This window comes from Choristoneura fumiferana, chromosome 5 (genome assembly GCF_025370935.1).
Source record: "Choristoneura fumiferana chromosome 5, NRCan_CFum_1, whole genome shotgun sequence".
Classification (NCBI taxonomy): Eukaryota; Metazoa; Arthropoda; class Insecta; order Lepidoptera; family Tortricidae; genus Choristoneura; species Choristoneura fumiferana.
Window position 1 is genome coordinate 2,830,907 of NC_133476.1, and position 17,378 is coordinate 2,848,284.

At 38.3% G+C, this 17,378-nt stretch overlaps 4 protein-coding genes across 4 annotated transcripts in view; 2 read left to right on the plus strand and 2 right to left on the minus strand.

The window, feature by feature from the left end:
• Positions 1–8,085, minus strand: part of LOC141427925 (beta-1,3-glucosyltransferase-like) — a 111,754-nt gene extending 103,669 nt beyond the window's left edge. The window contains exon 1 of the mRNA XM_074087529.1: positions 7,692–8,085. Coding sequence (XP_073943630.1) covers positions 7,692–7,693 — 2 coding nt within the window. The 5' untranslated portion in view covers positions 7,694–8,085. The remainder of the gene's footprint in view (positions 1–7,691) is intronic.
• LOC141427921 (uncharacterized) lies at positions 3–1,904 on the minus strand. The gene has a single exon (XM_074087527.1). It carries the CDS (start codon positions 1,605–1,607, stop codon positions 615–617), a length of 993 nt encoding a protein of 330 aa, XP_073943628.1. The 5' UTR covers positions 1,608–1,904; the 3' UTR covers positions 3–614.
• Positions 2,558–5,197, plus strand: LOC141427926 (RWD domain-containing protein 4). Its single transcript, XM_074087534.1, is given in 6 exon segments — positions 2,558–2,766; positions 2,893–2,972; positions 2,974–3,012; positions 3,721–3,824; positions 4,552–4,735; positions 4,941–5,197. Coding segments are annotated over 5 exon segments (570 nt in total). The 5' UTR covers positions 2,558–2,766; positions 2,893–2,903; the 3' UTR covers positions 5,115–5,197.
• A 2,838-nt stretch (positions 8,086–10,923) lies between the features above and the next one.
• Positions 10,924–14,145, plus strand: LOC141427764 (cytochrome b5 domain-containing protein 1). The gene is made up of 4 exons (XM_074087356.1): positions 10,924–11,237; positions 11,938–12,193; positions 12,691–12,936; positions 13,686–14,145. The coding sequence occupies exons 1-4, from the start codon at positions 10,992–10,994 to the stop codon at positions 13,757–13,759; spliced, it is 822 nt and encodes a 273-aa protein (XP_073943457.1). The 5' UTR covers positions 10,924–10,991; the 3' UTR covers positions 13,760–14,145.
• Positions 14,146–17,378: the final 3,233 nt, after the last annotated feature.

Here is a 17,378-nt window from a genome sequence, read left to right on the forward strand (position 1 = left end):
ATTTTAAATTACTCATAATTATAACACTATTTTTCTAAATTTAAGCTACTTTTTCAGTCACTTTCAAGTCTTTGAGTTGGATGAATTTACTCAACAAAAAATATAATGAACATTATTAAATGCAAGGATATTAAATTAATGACTATAATTATATCTAAAATGCATTGTAGACATTGTGAATGATACACAAGCATGATTGTTTAAAATCAATATTCATGCACAATTCATATAAGAGAACTTACAAATTATAAATTAAGCTAATACAAATAAAATTATTCAAATGGCATCATACAAAGGTTCATCCTCAATCTTGATCTAAGTGCCTATCACTTTCAATTGTGCTTTTCATCATCTGATCTAAATGCGCTTTATACAATCCTGATTAAATATGATTATGCAAAAACAACAAAATCGGAAATAACACAAGTTTAGCCTATAACAAAGGCGCCTGGCCTGGGACACAACCAGACACAACTACAGGCAAATGGAGGCATAGTGAGCTTTCTCTCTTCATTGCATGGTTGAGATTCTGCATACAGATATGTTGCATGTAATTTTAGAAACGCTGTTATTATAAGTTTTACAAGTTTTCAAAATTTCAATATAGAAAGTCATCAATGTTTGTCATTTGGGTGTAAATTTTCTGGATTGAAAACAGGGGGTGGTACTCCCTCAGGAGCATTCTCTAGAATCCAGGGGTGCTGCAAAACACTTGTCAACGGCAGCCTATGTTCTGGAACCACAACCAACAACTTACTCATCAAGTCTTTGGCCTTTTCAGAAATATACTCCGGGTACTTAATAATAACATATCTAATTTTCAAATAAGTCTGATTTGAATGCTTAGCATCAAACGGAGGCAAGCCTACTAGCAATTCGTAGCATAAGACACCGAGGCTCCAAATGTCAACTGCATAAGTGTGCGGTTTCCCTTCAATCATTTCTGGAGATAAATAGTCAAGTGTTCCACATAATGTCATTCTTCGGGAAGACGGTGAGTGCACGGACCAGCCGAAATCAGCTATCTTCAATTCCCAATTGTGTCCAATCAATATATTTTCTGGCTTAATATCTCGGTGTATGACTTTTTTAGCGTGGCAGTATATCAACGCCTTGGTCAAATCTCTGATGTATATCGCCGCCGTTTTTTCGTCGAAACGACCGCGCTGCTTGAGTAGAACATATAACGCACCGTGTTTCGCATATTCTAAAATTAAATATATCCGTTTTTCATCGTGGAAGTAACCGTACATGCGCAGAATGTTCGGATGACGGAGGCGACATTGGATTTCCACTTCACGACGCACTTGGTGTTCGATGTCTGCATCTAAAATCTGACTCTTAAACAGTACCTTCAAAGCCACTACGTAACGCGATTCTTTCTCGCGTGCGAGGTAAACATTGCCAAATTTACCTTTTCCCAGCGCTCGGCCCAAGTCGAAGTCTGTCAGTGCCCATGCATTTTTCTTGTCATGTGTATTTTTCAACGAGGCAGAAGTCGGTTCCTTGATCTCGGGGATGTTGGCCTTAGAACTTGTGTGCAAGGGGCGACCCGCAGGTAGAGCAGGCACCTTGAAATTATCACTGGCGAGCTTCTTGTTCTCCATTTTAATTCGTTCGTGGCGTTAAAATTTTAAAATAACTTGCTTCCCCTTAGTTTCATAACATCATTTCGCTCTGCTTGCAGATGGGTAAGGCAAACTGGCGACTACTGTTTGCAAAGTAGAAAGTAGAAAGCTCCTTTATCACGAACGCGAACAACTTACGAAGTAGAGTAAATTTTGATAAATGAAATTCGATTTGTAACGTACTTTTGGACAATAGCTTAGCATATCCGTTTGACATTCAAAATGACAATGTTGCTGTGTTAATAAATTTGTTTTCTTGCAAATTTCGAAAGTCAAAGTCAAAATATCTTTATTCAATTTAGGCTATGCGCTGTCATCGTTCAACCACCATTACCTCTCATATTTCGTTTTCTAGAATTTTTTTACCGTACAACGGCAAAAACTACTAGACATGGCAAAATTGTCCTCCGATGGACAGAGCATATTTTTTTAAAGAAACAACAACAACAACAATTTAGGCTATAACAAGCACTTATGAATGTCAAAAAAAATCTACCACCGGTTCGGAAAAACCTCTGCTGAGAAGAATCCGGCAAGAAACTCAACGAGGAAAATGTTTCAACTTCGCTAAAAAAAATTGCTCTTGGTTGGTTGGAATTTCGTTGCATTTTAAAAACTATATTTGATTATGTTTGTAACACTGTGGCTTTTAAGTTGAACAAATTCATTAGAAAAGCACAATGTCTTACGTCAAATGGATTGATGTCCGAATTGTAGTTAATATTTTGAATACATGATATAATTCTTTGACTAAATGAGTTTTACAAGCAGTAAAATATTATACTTGAATGATGTAAGTAAACTACTTAGTTTGATAGGTATCTAAGAACCATTTTGAAGAACATGACTTATTTTAAAGCATTCTTGAACCTACTGTAAAACAATTTAAACTTATTTGTATCATTTGGAACTAAAGCTTGCTAATCAACACGCAGCATGCAAGGCTGTCAAATTCCGGACAGCTGTTTTTGTCATTTTTGTAATTACTTTTATTTTATGTAAGTGACACAGGACACATAGTAAAGTGAACTTATTTTGCTAATTTCCTGTATTTATTAGCTTACCGCTTGGAAATAATTCAGATTCTAGCCACAATCGAACTAAAAGTCGGCTGTAGAAGACTTTTAAATTTGAAACTGTAAGTACCCAATACAATTTTTCGAAGTAATCTTTGCTTGTCTTATTAGAGAAGTAAATTTATTTTTAGGTTAGATTCGGCTGGATTTGACTAACCATTCGTGAATTTATTTATTATTACAGACAGTACCCTTTAAAATGTCTGACGATGCTGAGCAGCAAGCGGAAGAAATAGAAGTGCTAACATCAATCTATGAAGGGGATGAAAAATTTTAAGCAAGTTAATAGCAAAACTTACCAATACAAGGTATTAAACATGTTTATTTTTATAAAAAGTAGTTCTAACCTACTCAACTGACTCAACATCCAGCTTTAATCTGGTGGCAAGGGGTGAAAAAGCTACTTTAGACAGAAGTTCTTGGGTTACACATGGCCCTATAACACAAAGTGCAAAATTCGACCTCTGATCTTGCTGTTCTGCTAATGTTTATATTATTATTTAGCGTTTGGCATTAGAGGTGAACCCACAGGCATAAGTTAGGTTGGCATGGTCACCAACAAAATAACAATGATATATTAGATCTAAGGAGAAAGCATTGAAAATCCCACTACATACAAAATTACCTATTACTATTTATTTTTTAATGGCCAGATTTTTTTTCGCTCTACAAGTATATCAGCTTGCTGGGAACTTCAAAACTTACTGCAGAGGTTACCATGAGTAAAATTTAGGTACATTTTTAGCTACAAATTTGCTATGTGGGAAATTTCAGGGTTGAACTGACTATGTTGGTTTTATCTGTGGGAAAACTCATGTGTTTGAGTTAAGGCCAAAACTCCATGCTAAGCTTTGTCGCCCAGTTGTTAAGTATTTAAAGCACTTAGTTTTGTTTTTCAAATGTATTGTACAAATTAAATACCAATAATTAAGCTATAACACCTAGACACTGACTTTGACTTATGTTAATAAAATACTGTTTCTTCATATAAGTAATTAGAGCATTTATTTTTTCAGTACATTGATGGAGAGAAGTCATTCATTTTGGAAATATCATGGGGAGACACTTATCCAACTGAGAAACCTAAATTTAATCTAGATATTTTTTACAATCAGCATCTGTGAGTATCATACAGTTTTTTTATTCTTTATTTGTTTTTTTTTTATATACCATCAACCAAATATGTGGTCTACTACCCTAAGGTTCATACATATTATCATTATGGTTATGGACTGTATCCAGACAGTATTACATACAACTCACACAGACAAACACAACATCAAATATCTTACAGATAGAAGATACACAGACATATAAAGCTAATAAAGTGGCTGACGGCACATTGATTAGATGACCCATATAAAGATGTGAACAATGAAGAAGATTCAATGGAATTATGGAATAAATGTTGATTGATGAGGCTGATCACGAGTCAAAAATCATAAAGAACTGAAACTTTCTTATAAAAAGCCATTGCATGTCATAAAACAATAATGCCAATAGGTGTGTCTGTCAACTTGAAAGTTCGACTTTAGTGCTATATTTATTTGATAGGAACTTGTTTAAAAATTGATAGACCATTTGGCTGATGGTACCTCGCAATTGATAATTTTTCTGAGTGAACTTTATTAATTTATAATATTTCAAAATAGTGACAGTATAATTTTTAACATAAGCTTTTTGCTAACTGCAGATATTTTTTAGTGCATTTGCATTATCATCCTAGCTATTATGTACAGTTGAGGAAACTGAATCATGTGCCAGGATGGAACTTTTTCATAATCAATTTCGCTATGATTTCATGGCTAACATCAGAAGAGCTTAAAAAAAACTATGTTTTATTTCAGATTGCCTGGAGTAAAGGAGAAAGTTCTTGCAATAGTGAATGAAGAGGCTGAACAGTGGTTAGGGTGTGCCATGACGTACACACTGTTTGAATGCCTTAAGGAGAAGGTATCCGAGATCTTGGCTGAGCAGGCAGAGGAAGCTGTTGTTGTGAGAGTGGAGAAAATTGTCATTGAGGATCAGGAGGTAATTGCACTGTTTATATGGGTTGTCAACTAAGGTAGTCATGTTGAGCAGCAGTTCTTTTTGAAGACCAGATGGCCAAGTTGTTACAGAACCTATGAATCTTGAGTCCTCAGGTTCAATTCCCGGCCGGGGCAGATATTTGTATCATGATTCGTACTATGGATACTAGGAAATAAATCTAATCCATCTAATCATCATATTCCAGACTGAATCGAAGCAGCCAGAAAAGAAAGAGCAACTAACTAAAGCCCAGAAGCGACGGGCGTGGGACAAGGCGGAGATGGGCCGTGCGGGGGAGAAGCCCCGAGGCTGGGACTGGGTGGACATCGTCAAACATCTGTCCCATGTACCGTACCAGCCGGCTACCACCACCTCATGACACTGAGGACCATGGCGAGATCTAGAATCTGTTATAATACCCATAGCCAGGGCTATCTGTAATAAAAATACCGGCATATATTATACCACTTCAGTAGTACTGCAGTAGTGTAGTTCTACTTCAGTAGTACTACAGTAGTATAGTACTACTTCAGTAGTACTACAATAGTAAAGTACTACTTCAGTATTACTACACTAGTATAGTACCACTTTTACTTCACCAGTACAGCACTTCAGTAGTACCTACTATAGTAGTACAGTACCTACCACTTCAGTGCAGGTATTATTGGTACGGGACAGTACTAGAGTGCTTGAAATTAGACCGAAAATACCGGAATGAACTATTCTACTGTTGAGAGCGCCAAAGTTCGCATACTTTTCGATAGTTATGCTGTAGTTTTTGTCCAAATCATCATTTGGCATATTTTTTTTTTTTGGTTTTGTCTCGATGTTTTAGAATGCATGGAGATAATTAGATACAACAGTATGGGGTCTATTATTAATGAGCAGGTAAAATTAGTTTCATCTCCCTTGCTACGGCTTGGATCTAATTTCAGCAATGATAGTTAATAAAACATGCCTTGACAGTAAATAAATAAAAATCAAGGTAGTTTTGAAGGACGGTTAAAAAAATATATATTAATAATTTGTGGGTAGTTTTGTTTAGTTTCATAAAACATATGTGGGTGCTTGGGGAGTTACAGTGACAAATTAAAACGGTGGTTGTGGTTCGTTAGTCTAACAACTGGTAGCATGGTGTATGGTTGTGTCACTCTGAAGATGAGCTCTGGTTGAGTTCGAAACGCGTCAGTGTAGTGTGGTGGTGGTGATAGATGGGTTTGTGTGATTTGTGTGTGTTCTTACAGTGTGGAGGTGGAGGAACTGCATGAACACGCATATTTTGCAAAAGCTTAGCTATCGTAAGGTCGCGGGTGACATTGATATTTTTAACCCACTGAAACCTTACAGTTTTCTGAAATTATTAAATGGTTTTCCTATAGAAAACTATAGGTTAGATTAGGTTTGTTTTATAATAATTCTGAAAAATTATTAGATTCAGAGAAAAAAGAGTTATGACAAACGATCGTTCGGACAAACTTTACTATTCGGACTTCTAATAAGTATGCGAACCGATATGGACCCCCTATTTGTTACCTTGTTGCTTCGCTAGAACCCGTGCACCATAGTTAAGTCCGTGCGGTGTGACGCTTTTGTGTTACCATGCGCAGTTCTTTAGTATTTGTGACAGTTGGGCCTAGTGACATAAATGTATTGTTTGCTGTGCAAGAAGAGAACGGGTACCTGTATGTTAACATGCATGTATGTATGTCACATAGACTTGACTGTGGCGCACGATTCGTAGCGGAGCTCTGAGGGGCTAGTTAAATATAGTATAGTTCTTTAATATGGAACTCCGCAAAGTATCGCTTCAATTAATTATTGGCACTAAAAGTAAATATGCCGGTAGTTTTAGTACAAGTACCAGCTCCAAGCCGCAGGTGGTCACCTGCTTATCGGCTGACTTTTTTATCTATGTACATTACATGTGTAAAATATTTAGCGATTTAACAGTCAATATTTTAGTTTGATTAGGTTGTGGGGTTTCCGAAAGTATTTTCATTCTTAGGGCGGGGCCACATGAAATCGCTCGACGCACGTTTCCAGTGTCAAATCTGATCACGTGACATACAGCGATAAAGCTCAAAATGTTGAGCTTTATCGCTGGAAAAAAAATCCTCTTCAATTTCGGCAAAAACACTTTTTTTCATTCACTTTAATCTCTTTTATTTGTACCACTGCCACGACTGCTACTAAATGAGATTAAGAAATCAGCTTCCAAGGCTAAGATCATTCCTGCAAGAAGCCATCTTGTCGCTTGACGCGGCGACTTGACGCTACTTTTTTGAGTCGCGGGAAATTTAAAATCACCTTCAAAATGGGGTCACGTGACCAGATTTATCGCTGCAATCGAGCGACGAGGGACTGCATGTGGCCGCACCTTTACTCTCCTATGAAATACTAATACGCTTGAGCGGGGCGGCACGATACGAAGATCGAATTTCAAAAAAAATACAAATCGAATGAATGAAATGAATGAGTGAAATAGTGATTTCCTGGATCAACTCAGTACTGTGAGTTGATTTAGAATAATCGATTTTTTGGTTGATAAAAATAGATTCTTCGATTAATCTTTTACCCGTGTTAGGACCTTAAGCAAGGTGAGCCTGGGTTGCCAGCACTGTTAATCGCTAATCCTTCCGCAAGCAGCAGTGCTTGCCCCGCTATGTTCTGTCGTGGAGAGTGAGACAGCCGGTGAAATTACTAACACATGAGGTATGCGACTCTATTTAAAAAAAAGTCTAAGGGGATATTAGATCATGTGCTAAAATAATTACCACAAAACATACATTCAACGTTAGGAAACTGCACAAACCTGCGAAGCAATTCAATGGTGCGTGTGAAGTTCCAATCCGCATGGGCCCGGTGGGAACTATGGCCCAAGCCCTCTTGTTCTGTTCTGAGAGGAGGCCTGTGCCCAGCAGTTGGGATAATAAGGCTGGGATGATGATGATGATACATTCAACGGCCATTTTACGTTTTTCTAAGGCGGAGGTTCCCAAATTTTTTATTCGTGCTCCTCCCCCCTGATTATAAATAATATTCTAATGACCCATCTAATATTTTTAACTTTCGATATTGTTTTTATTTACATGAAGTTAAAATTAATTAATTTATTGTATTATAATTATTGCCGTACACGTAGGTGTACTGTAATGAGGTACTTTGAGCTCGCATGCTGTATGATTCACGTATTCCGACCCCTTGAAACCTCTCTACACTCCCTTAGGAAGGCGCACCCCCTGGTTGGGAACTCCTGCTTTATTCTGGCGTGTTAAAGATTTTTTGTGGTAAGACAAAGAATATTAAGAACTAGATGAAAACCCGGCTTCGCTCGGTAAAATGTAGACTCATAATAATATGTTTGAAAATTTTTTGGCCAGTAAAGACTGTCGTACTTATCGAAAAAGCTGACGTATATTCCCAGCCTTAATTATTATCACAAACGCTTTAAACGGCTAACCTACGTATCGGTATTTCACCAGTAGATATTTCTCCTAAATCTTATTTGCCAAATAACTACGTAGTCAGTCCCAAAGTTCTGTCACAAATGAAAAATAATGATAAAAACAAAGGTACCATCAGTTTTTAATAATTATTACCCAATTTAAGTACATTAATAAAAAAATAATTTAAGTACTTAAAATTATTCAAAATGACTTCCTTTGTTTTTAATACAGGCCCTTAATCGGCGCAGCCAGTCGTCTATCGCAGCACGCACCATTTTCATGTCTATTTCAGCGACTGCTTTTCTTAAAGATGACTCAGGCTCTCCAAATTTTATGGGTTTAGCACAGACCTTCCCCTCTAAGACCTGCCAAATTTTAAAGTCCAGAGGATTAAGGTTCGGACGGAGGAAGGCCAATCTCGTGTCTTATAAAGTCGATTTTTTGACGGCCAAACCAGGCTTGAGTGGTCTTGGCTTGTGTGCTGGCGCAGAATCCTGCTGGAACACAAAATTATGACCTGAAAATGCGTGTTGGGCAGATATTTGACATGCTTAATTGCTTATCCAAACCGTCTCTTTGGTACACTTTTCGCACTGATTTTGACCTGTAATAAGATCAGAGAATACTCTTCAAGCTCCTAGCGTACACTCTATCATTATGTTTATTGTACTTCTCTTCAATATCGAAAATCTTTCGTCTGTAAAGAGATATCACGGTGTCGATTTTTCGCGTACCGCTTTAACAACTTCCGGGATCTTTTTAAACTTATTGTTTTTTTAGACGGGCATTAAGTAAGTGCCCCTCTATTTTTGTATGCTCGCAGACTAAGATCTTCGTTTAAAACCTTTTTGACGGTTTTTCTACTGACTGACACCATCTGCAAAGCCATCAACTGTTTTCGGACAGGATTCTTGCTATGCGTGCCTTGATCGCTTTGATCACTGCTGGTGTTTGTACGGAGCGAGGCCGGCCAATTCTTTCTTGTCCTCAACACTGGAGACTTCATTGTACCTGTCAATCGTACGGTACACAAACCTAAGCGTTATATTTACATTTTTGAGCAACTTGAAAATGGTACTTGGCGAGTGCCCACAGCGGTGCAATGCTAAAACAGCTATTCGGTTTTCTTTCAACGTCCACTCCATCGTGAGAAATTGCAGCGAATGACTGTTTATTGTTTAAAATAATTGACAAACATTCAAAATGGAATTCAATCAAATTTTCTTAAAATCATGTTTTAAGTTTATAAATAATGTGCCAGTGACAGAACTTTGGGACCGACTACGTATGTCTGTCTCATAATCAAAGAAATTAGACCTAAAGGGCCCCATATAAGGTACGATCCGTCTGTACGATCGATCTGATGAAAATCGACGAATCGTACCGTGTGTGGGGCCTTAAAAGGTCACAATGGAGAACGAAATGCAAACCTGTGACACGTGATGACGTGACACTCACGCCACTTTGATGTGATGACTTTGACATGTTTACTTCGCAACGCCATTATATATACTCAGTAATTTATTCCATTTTTTATTGAAAATACTCGCTAAATCCGAATTTTCTACCTACAAGTTTCGACTCGGACAAACGTCAACAACTGAAGATAGTTATAGTTGAAGGTAGTTGGTGATAGTTTTGAGTTTTGATAAGATCCATTCAAGTTTTCCGGCAAGAGTTTCGTTTTACACAGTCACATGAGTCACAGTTCTTTGTAATGGATACTTTTTTGTGGCGTGACGCACGCGATGTGTTGAAGGCGAGCCGTATCTAAGAGCTAGCTAGTATGAAACGGAACGTTTATTAACTACCCAAGATGGCGACTGCGGTTTTGTTTGTCAGTGCCATTAGAATTTAACGAAATTCTCCATAATCCGAATTTTGCGGATATATGTTGTCGACTCGGATCGACTAATTTTTTACGCTCTTCATTTGATGTGCATTTCGTTTCGAGTCTACCGTACCCCTGGACGAAATTATTAAATATATTAAGAATGCTTAAATACTGCCTAAAATTGGGAATGATCTCTGTATTTTGAAAATGTACATTTTCTACTCTCAATTTTAATACCTTTGTAATAACGAGTCCTTTATTATGTACATTGTAAAATTACATAATCTACTTACGTTTATTTATGGAATAAATGATGATTATGAATAGTTATTTGCATTTTTATTTGTCTGCGGTTGGCTCAGCCAATCAAGGGTCAACACAAGCGCCACAAAAATGTTTTTATTTATTTTGCCAAGTTATCATAGATGCCACTTTTTACCAGCCTGGATTTTACCGACATGAAATACCGACCCCTTTTTTTGTTTCACGAACATTGAAGCTCATATCACGAACCTAACCTAACCATAAAAAAATTTTTAATACAAGCTTTTTTTGCTGACTGTACTTGCATTGTCACCCAAACTACATTTGCATAACAAATTTCAAGTCGATGCTATTAACCGTTGAAGAGTTCCGTCCGCGGAGACAATCCTGGCTGGACTACCAGGATGTCACTACTAGATTATTGTATTGTCATTGTCACGTGATTTACATAAGTATTCCAAATTTCAAGTCAATCTGACTACTGAAGTTGATCAAATTTGACTTGCAAGATTTGACTACAGACAGACAGACAACGGGACAGGTGAAACCAGGTGAAACTAAAAAAAAAACCTTGTAATAAAAGCACCTTTGTAGATATAGGTCTAGCCGAACTACTTTGTAAATATTATGTGGAAGGAGGTTTCAACATTTCACACCGTCAAAACACCTGTCACTTGTCAACCTTTCCAGCAATTTTATTTTATTTTCAACAATGATATACACGAAGCAAGAATGGTACACGCCTGCTGAAGTGGCCGTGCATAACACAGCAAAAGACTGCTGGGTGTCTTTGAACGGCAAAGTCCTCGACTTGACAGCGTGGTTGGAGCAGCAGCTGCGTCTCTGCACTTGCACTAAGAGTTGCTCCTGCGCTGTAAAGAGTTGGTACTGTGGTGATGATTGCGTGGAGTACTGCCCGTGCTTCAAACGGGGATATTTCTATTGCGATAAACGGAGAGTAAGTATCGACAAGTCTACTGCCACCGTGCTTATAAACAGAGGGGCTACTATGAAACTCGCAAATCGAAGTTAGTATCGCACCGTCCCTTTCACTCGCGTATTAAATGACATAAGCGTCAGCGGGACGGCTACATACGAAGTTCGAGTTTTGGGCTTCGTGGTATAGGTTCTGGGGCTGATCTAGCTGTTTAGCCGCTTCGGGTGAAGATAATTTTCGCCGCCCTTTACATACCTGCACTAATGTTACGACGTTAACGTTAACGTGGATGACTATGGCTAGGTTGTATATAAGATAGAAATATTTAATAAGTCAATTTTGCCGCCCCGCATTTTTTAAGGCGCTTAACTAGAATTTCGTAGTAGCCTATCAGTTCTGAAGAGAAGGCTAAGTTTTTGTCCTAATCCGACTTCGTCCGGATCAGTTCGATACAGAGGTAAGAAACTACTGCAGTCATAATGATTATTTTGAATATGTGAGTCACTTGGGGTTTACCTACTACCGGTGTAAAGTCAATTGCAAAGATATCGACACGGCCAAAGTTACAAAAATATCTATACACGACTATGCTCTTCACATTTAGGTCGTGTATATATATTTTTGTAACTTTGGCCGTGTAGATCTAGGCTTAACAGCTTAGATAAGTCGCGACGCTTGCTAAGCATCGGAAAAGAAGACTTCAACTTTCAACTCTTCACAGCTAGCAATGACTATCATAGCATACGCGGGCAAGGACATCTCGCACTGGTTCCGCGGATCCGACTGGGTTCAATACACCCACCCTGTAGCCTGCACCACGACCAGCTTCCGCCAGCACGGTCACGGCTTCAGGGACCCCGTGACTCCATCTACAAAATGGCGGCCGTATGAGAAACCATGGTGGCTGGATGATAGTTTGGTGGTGGGGAGTGCGACGGCCAGGACCAGGCCGATTAGGATTACCAATACTGTTACGGGTGAGTTAAACTAGAAGGTGATTTTCTAACTGTTTCTCTAAATCTGAACAGCGGTCATGATAGCTTAATTGTTTGAACTACGGCCTCTTAAGCAGAGAGTCCTGTATTCTATTTTGAGCTCGGATCTCTGTATTTTTTTGAAATTCATGTGCGAAATTATTTTTCAACTTTAGCATGAGATTTGGCGAGAAACTGCGAAAGAGTGAAGGAGTCAATGGTGCATGTTAAGTTCCCAATCTACACTGGGCACGCTTGGAAAACTACATCCTATAGGTCTTATTGTGAGAGGATACCCGTGCCCTGCAGTAGGACGTATATATAGGCTGAGATGATGAGATTTAATTTGTAGGAAGGTACGGCAATTTCTGCTTGCGAGTCCGAATCGTTCTTGGCTGATTTTTTTAGTCTACAAGCGATATTCTCCTTGATCTGTCTAGCATAAGTCCAGCTTAATCGTACATCCACTTCTTGAAATTACAAAGAGTTCCACCTTCTAGGATCCACTGTGACCCTCGAGGTTTGCTCCGAGGAGACGATATGCGAAATCATGATGCGGTACCTCCCTCACAACTCGCACATGATGTCTTACTCCTGGCGATACCTTGGCCGCCCCATCTGCTACAACCGGACCCTGGAACAGAACGGCATCCCAGACGAGAGAGACCGTTTCTCTGAAGTACTGCTGCCTGAGAATCTTCACATACCCGCCATCTTGGTGTATTATAACGATGATTTGACTATAGGTAAGGAGAGTGGTTGAGTGAGTGTGGCCATATTCAAAGTAGCATATTGTCTTAAGTGTGTCTAATGAAATTGGAATAGGTATCTACTTGCGATGTGTGCCTAAAATGGTTATTCGAATTTCGTAAAATTTCTTTGCGAGGTTCAGTTAGAGACCCGTTGATTAGGTAATGTCCCATAGTACCTATTGAGGGTTTGTTGACAGGCGAAATACCGCTAGATGGTGTTAGTATCGAGAGGTTCGTTTGCGTTTGACGTCACAGTCTTGCTTGCGATTGGCTCATTTAGTTGTGTAACCAATCTCAAACGTGACGTAAATGTCAAAGCTGCTTAACGGACCTCACGAAACAAGCGCCAACTAGCCTGTCCTGTCACGCAGAAACCCTCATTGAGACGAACTCGTTTATGTATGACTAGCTTTTGCCGCGGCTTCGTCCGCGTGGAATTCGGTTATCGCGCGCTCTTCTCTCGGAAACTGCATTTTCCGGGATAAAAAGTAGCCTATGTCACTCTCTGTCCCATAAACTATCCACCAAAAATCACGTTGATCCGTTGCTCCATTCTGGCGTGAAAGACGGACAAACATACAAACACACTTTCATATTTTTAATATTAGTATGGATTCCTTGTTTTATTGTGTCAAAAAGGTAGGTTGGTGTATCTCAACAAATTATAGTAAAGTTATTAATTGTTGAGCGATGGAATGCTACAACAAAAAATAAGCAGGAATAACAAAGTTTTTATTTTTCAGATCCAGCTAAAGACGACTGCTTCTGTCACGACTTAGATTGCATTCAAGGGCGACCTGAAAAATGCTATGAATAATGTACATTTTAGATAACCTATGTTATATTAGTCTAACAAGCGTCAGTTGGAAACGAAATGGAGCAAATAAAAAAATAAGATTGGCAACACATTTCGTATGAGTTGAAAAAAAAGCTGTTCACTCACATGTGCGAAAACTTACGTAACGAATACGAAAGCTGCCTTGTGCTTTTAAATTTGTCACAATTCAGGCTCAATAATACGAAGTACGAAGTGCATAATTCGAACTTCGTATCTTGGCATCCCGCTGACGCTAATTTTCGAATTTCGTAGTAGCTATAGTTCCCAATTTTGTTTGCCATTTGCCATTATTGCATGCTCGTGACGACATTATAATAGCCAGGCTCTATCCCTAAAATTATCAATAAAATGCAATCTATTTTGAACTTAACATTTTTTCTTTGTAAAAAAACGCATATTATGCTATCTTTGTCTATACAGATAAAGGCAATAAAGAGATATTTTACCTACCTAAAGTTTGTTTGTTTATAGTTTGTAAGTTTCTTTGTATTGTATTGTAAAACTCTTTATTGTACATAAAAACACATGAAAATAACAGAACACAGGATAATAAGATGTACAAAGGCGAACTTATCCCTTAAAGGGATCTCTTCCAGTTAACCATTGAACGATTGACAGGATATCAGACACAAGAGTAGACACTACAACATCGTCATCTAGGTATGTATACATAGATGTCAATGCACTACAAGTACAATGAAAAGGTAAAAGAACCGAAATTTAAATTAACTCGAAAATTATTTATAAATACACATACATTATATAGTTAGGTACACACTAATACATTTCTTTTTAGGGATCCGTATCTCGTCGATAAAAACTTAACCCTTGGACTTTGTTTTCCATTCATCTGTCTGTCAAGACCGTTTTTCTCAGGAATGCGTGAAGGTGAAGCTAAAATTAATATCAAATACTTTACCTATTTTACCTAATCAAAGACCACTTAGGTCAGCTACCTACCCCCTAGAGCAGCGAAAACAAAAACAAAAACATTATCAGGATGATTGCTAGCAAATAAGTACTTCTATTGATTAACCAGACATGTCACTAACCTTAAAAACATATGAAAGAAATCTTTAGTTATGCTAAATGGGAGTCACGGTCATGGTTAATGAGCACCATGTTTCTTCACCAATGGCGGATGTTTTTTAATAAAGGACGAGGCAAGCTTAATAATGATTAATTATAAGGCCGCATTTATTGGAACATACTACCACAGAATCAAAAGCAGCTATTGAATACATACATAGCAAAGGATGTTTTCAAAGCTAGTATTATCAATAATTACAATGAATATTGTAACTTATTACTGAAAGAATAAGGTAGAATTTCCAAATCAATGCATGTGGTCGCTAAGAAGATTCAAACTCAAAAAAGGTGACAGTAATTCTCGATGAAGGGTTCTACTTTTTAACCCCCGACCCAAAAGGACGAGTGTTAAAAGTTTGACCGCTATGTGCATGTATATCTATGTCTGTAGCATTGTAGCTCCAAACGCATGAACCGATTTAGATTTTCCTTGGTTAGTTAGTTCGGTTAGACAATTTTGCTAGTGTCAAGTGGATTTTTCCGTTGTAAGTACCTACGGGTGCCTACGGTAAAAAATGTAGTAAACGAAATGACAGGTACCTAATGGTGTATGAACGATGACAACGTGAATTACATTTCCTTGGTATTTTCCAAAGGTATTTTCACAGATTTTGGTTTTAACCTCTTCACCGCCAGAGTTATCCAGTCGTCGTGACAGCCAATGGAATGCCTCGATCGCACGCATGGACTTACTACCTCGCACGCCACGGTCATCTATAGATGACCAACATATAACTCAAAATTAATCCTTCTGCAATGGAATTAAAAATCAAGTTGAGTTGAAGTTGAAGTTGAGTTCTGTGGCGTACCTACAGAGCATGCCACTTCGCTTGTTTTGTGGCGGCGAAGAGGTTCAATGTCATTTGTTATTTTTTATGACGGGACTCTATAGGGACTCTAGAAACCTGTGCAAAATGCCAGTGGCACAAAAGATTCATGACCTATCATAAAATGTGAATGCATCTGTTCCAGTGACCGCTCCCGAAGGGCTTTTTGCGTGGCGCGTGCGCTGCCGTGATGGCAAAATGGCAAACGGTTTTTTATACGCTATAGGTACATACATTATTGATAAGGTATAAGGATTGGATATACTGTTAATGTCAATTACTTGTTTTATACAATGTTATGAAAAGTTCATCATCCCAGCCTAATACGTCCCACTGCTGGCACAGGCCTCCTCTCAGAACAAGGGGCTTGGGCATAGTTCCCACGCGGGCCCAGTGCGGATTGGGAACTTCACACGCCCATTGAATTGCTTCGCAGGTTTTTGGCAGGTTTCCTCACGATGCTTTCTTCACCGCAAAGCTCGTGGTAAATTTCAAATGTAATTCCGCACATGAATTTCGAAAACTCAGAGGTGCGAGCCGGGTTTGAACCCACGACCTTTGCTTGAGAGGCGATAGGTCAAACCACTGGGCCACTACGGCTTTTTAACTTTATGAAAAGTTATTTATGATAAATTCCTGTTTGAAAGGAACACACGTTATTAATACAGCAAAAAAAATGCAAGGTATGCGTAACAAAACCCGAATTTAAATCATAAAATCAAATGTTGTACTTTCTGCGTAAATTATAGAGAGAGACACACACAAACAAACGTTGCAAGTTTAATATACATACTTAAATAAGCTTTATTTATTTCACATGAAACTAGGAGTTTGACATTAAAGAGTAGGAAACAATTTTGTTGCTGCATTGCCCGCATTCAAGCACGTGAAAAATGTCACAATGACAAAGATCGTGGCGCCCTCATTTAATTTCTACTGTGTTGTGTCGTACTTCAGATAGCCAGATGACTGGGCCCATAACCTGTATTTAAAATTAAACCAACACTAATGTTTGCATTTCAAATGTCATAGAAATAACTTTGTTAACATTTAACAGGGGTTGTTTTTATTTTAACAAAAGATTTGGTTCATGTTACGTGGGTATAACTAAGTATACTCATAGCAAGGTTGAGACCTCCCATTAAGTCGTAACTTGTGTTAGGAGGTCCCGCTCTTCCAAAAACTTAAGCATTGCGATTACATTATGAAGATGGGGTAAGTTACAATAAAGGTTATTACTATAGCTAGGCATTGCTGTAATTTAAATTCATAGATAATAAACAATAGTTAGTTATGAATGTCCAACAATCGTAGAATTGGTCTCCCATTTCATCTTACGTTAACACGGCAGGTGCCTACATGTCAGCTCAGTAACCCAGGCAGAACGAATTACTTTTATTTCTATACTACTATGATAACACGAAAGGGCGTAAGTGCCCATAGATTTCTAAGTGACTTATGTTATTTGGGCGAGACGCCGAGTCCCATAAGGTCCGATGCGCTCGGCCAAGCGCGCTTCCTGCGACCTGCCGCAAGTTGCGTAAGATATTGAACTTACTTATTTAATGCTAAGGAGTAAGAAAGTTCTGATTATGAAGGAACGAATTAAGTAAGTTCTTGTATCACTCAACAAAAGGAATACTATCTGATAAATTTATGATCATATACATGAAGACACTGAG

Bases quoted from the DNA above. Each gene is read 5' to 3' on its own strand.
- LOC141427921 (XM_074087527.1), bottom strand. From the start codon at position 1,607: ATGGAGAACAAGAAGCTCGCCAGTGATAATTTCAAGGTGCCTGCTCTA.
- LOC141427764 (XM_074087356.1), top strand. From the start codon at position 10,992: ATGATATACACGAAGCAAGAATGGTACACGCCTGCTGAAGTGGCCGTG. The intron at 12,194-12,690 runs GTGAGTTAAACT...TCCACCTTCTAG, and splicing joins GATTACCAATACTGTTACGG to GATCCACTGTGACCCTCGAG. The intron at 12,937-13,685 runs GTAAGGAGAGTG...TTTATTTTTCAG, and splicing joins TAACGATGATTTGACTATAG to ATCCAGCTAAAGACGACTGC.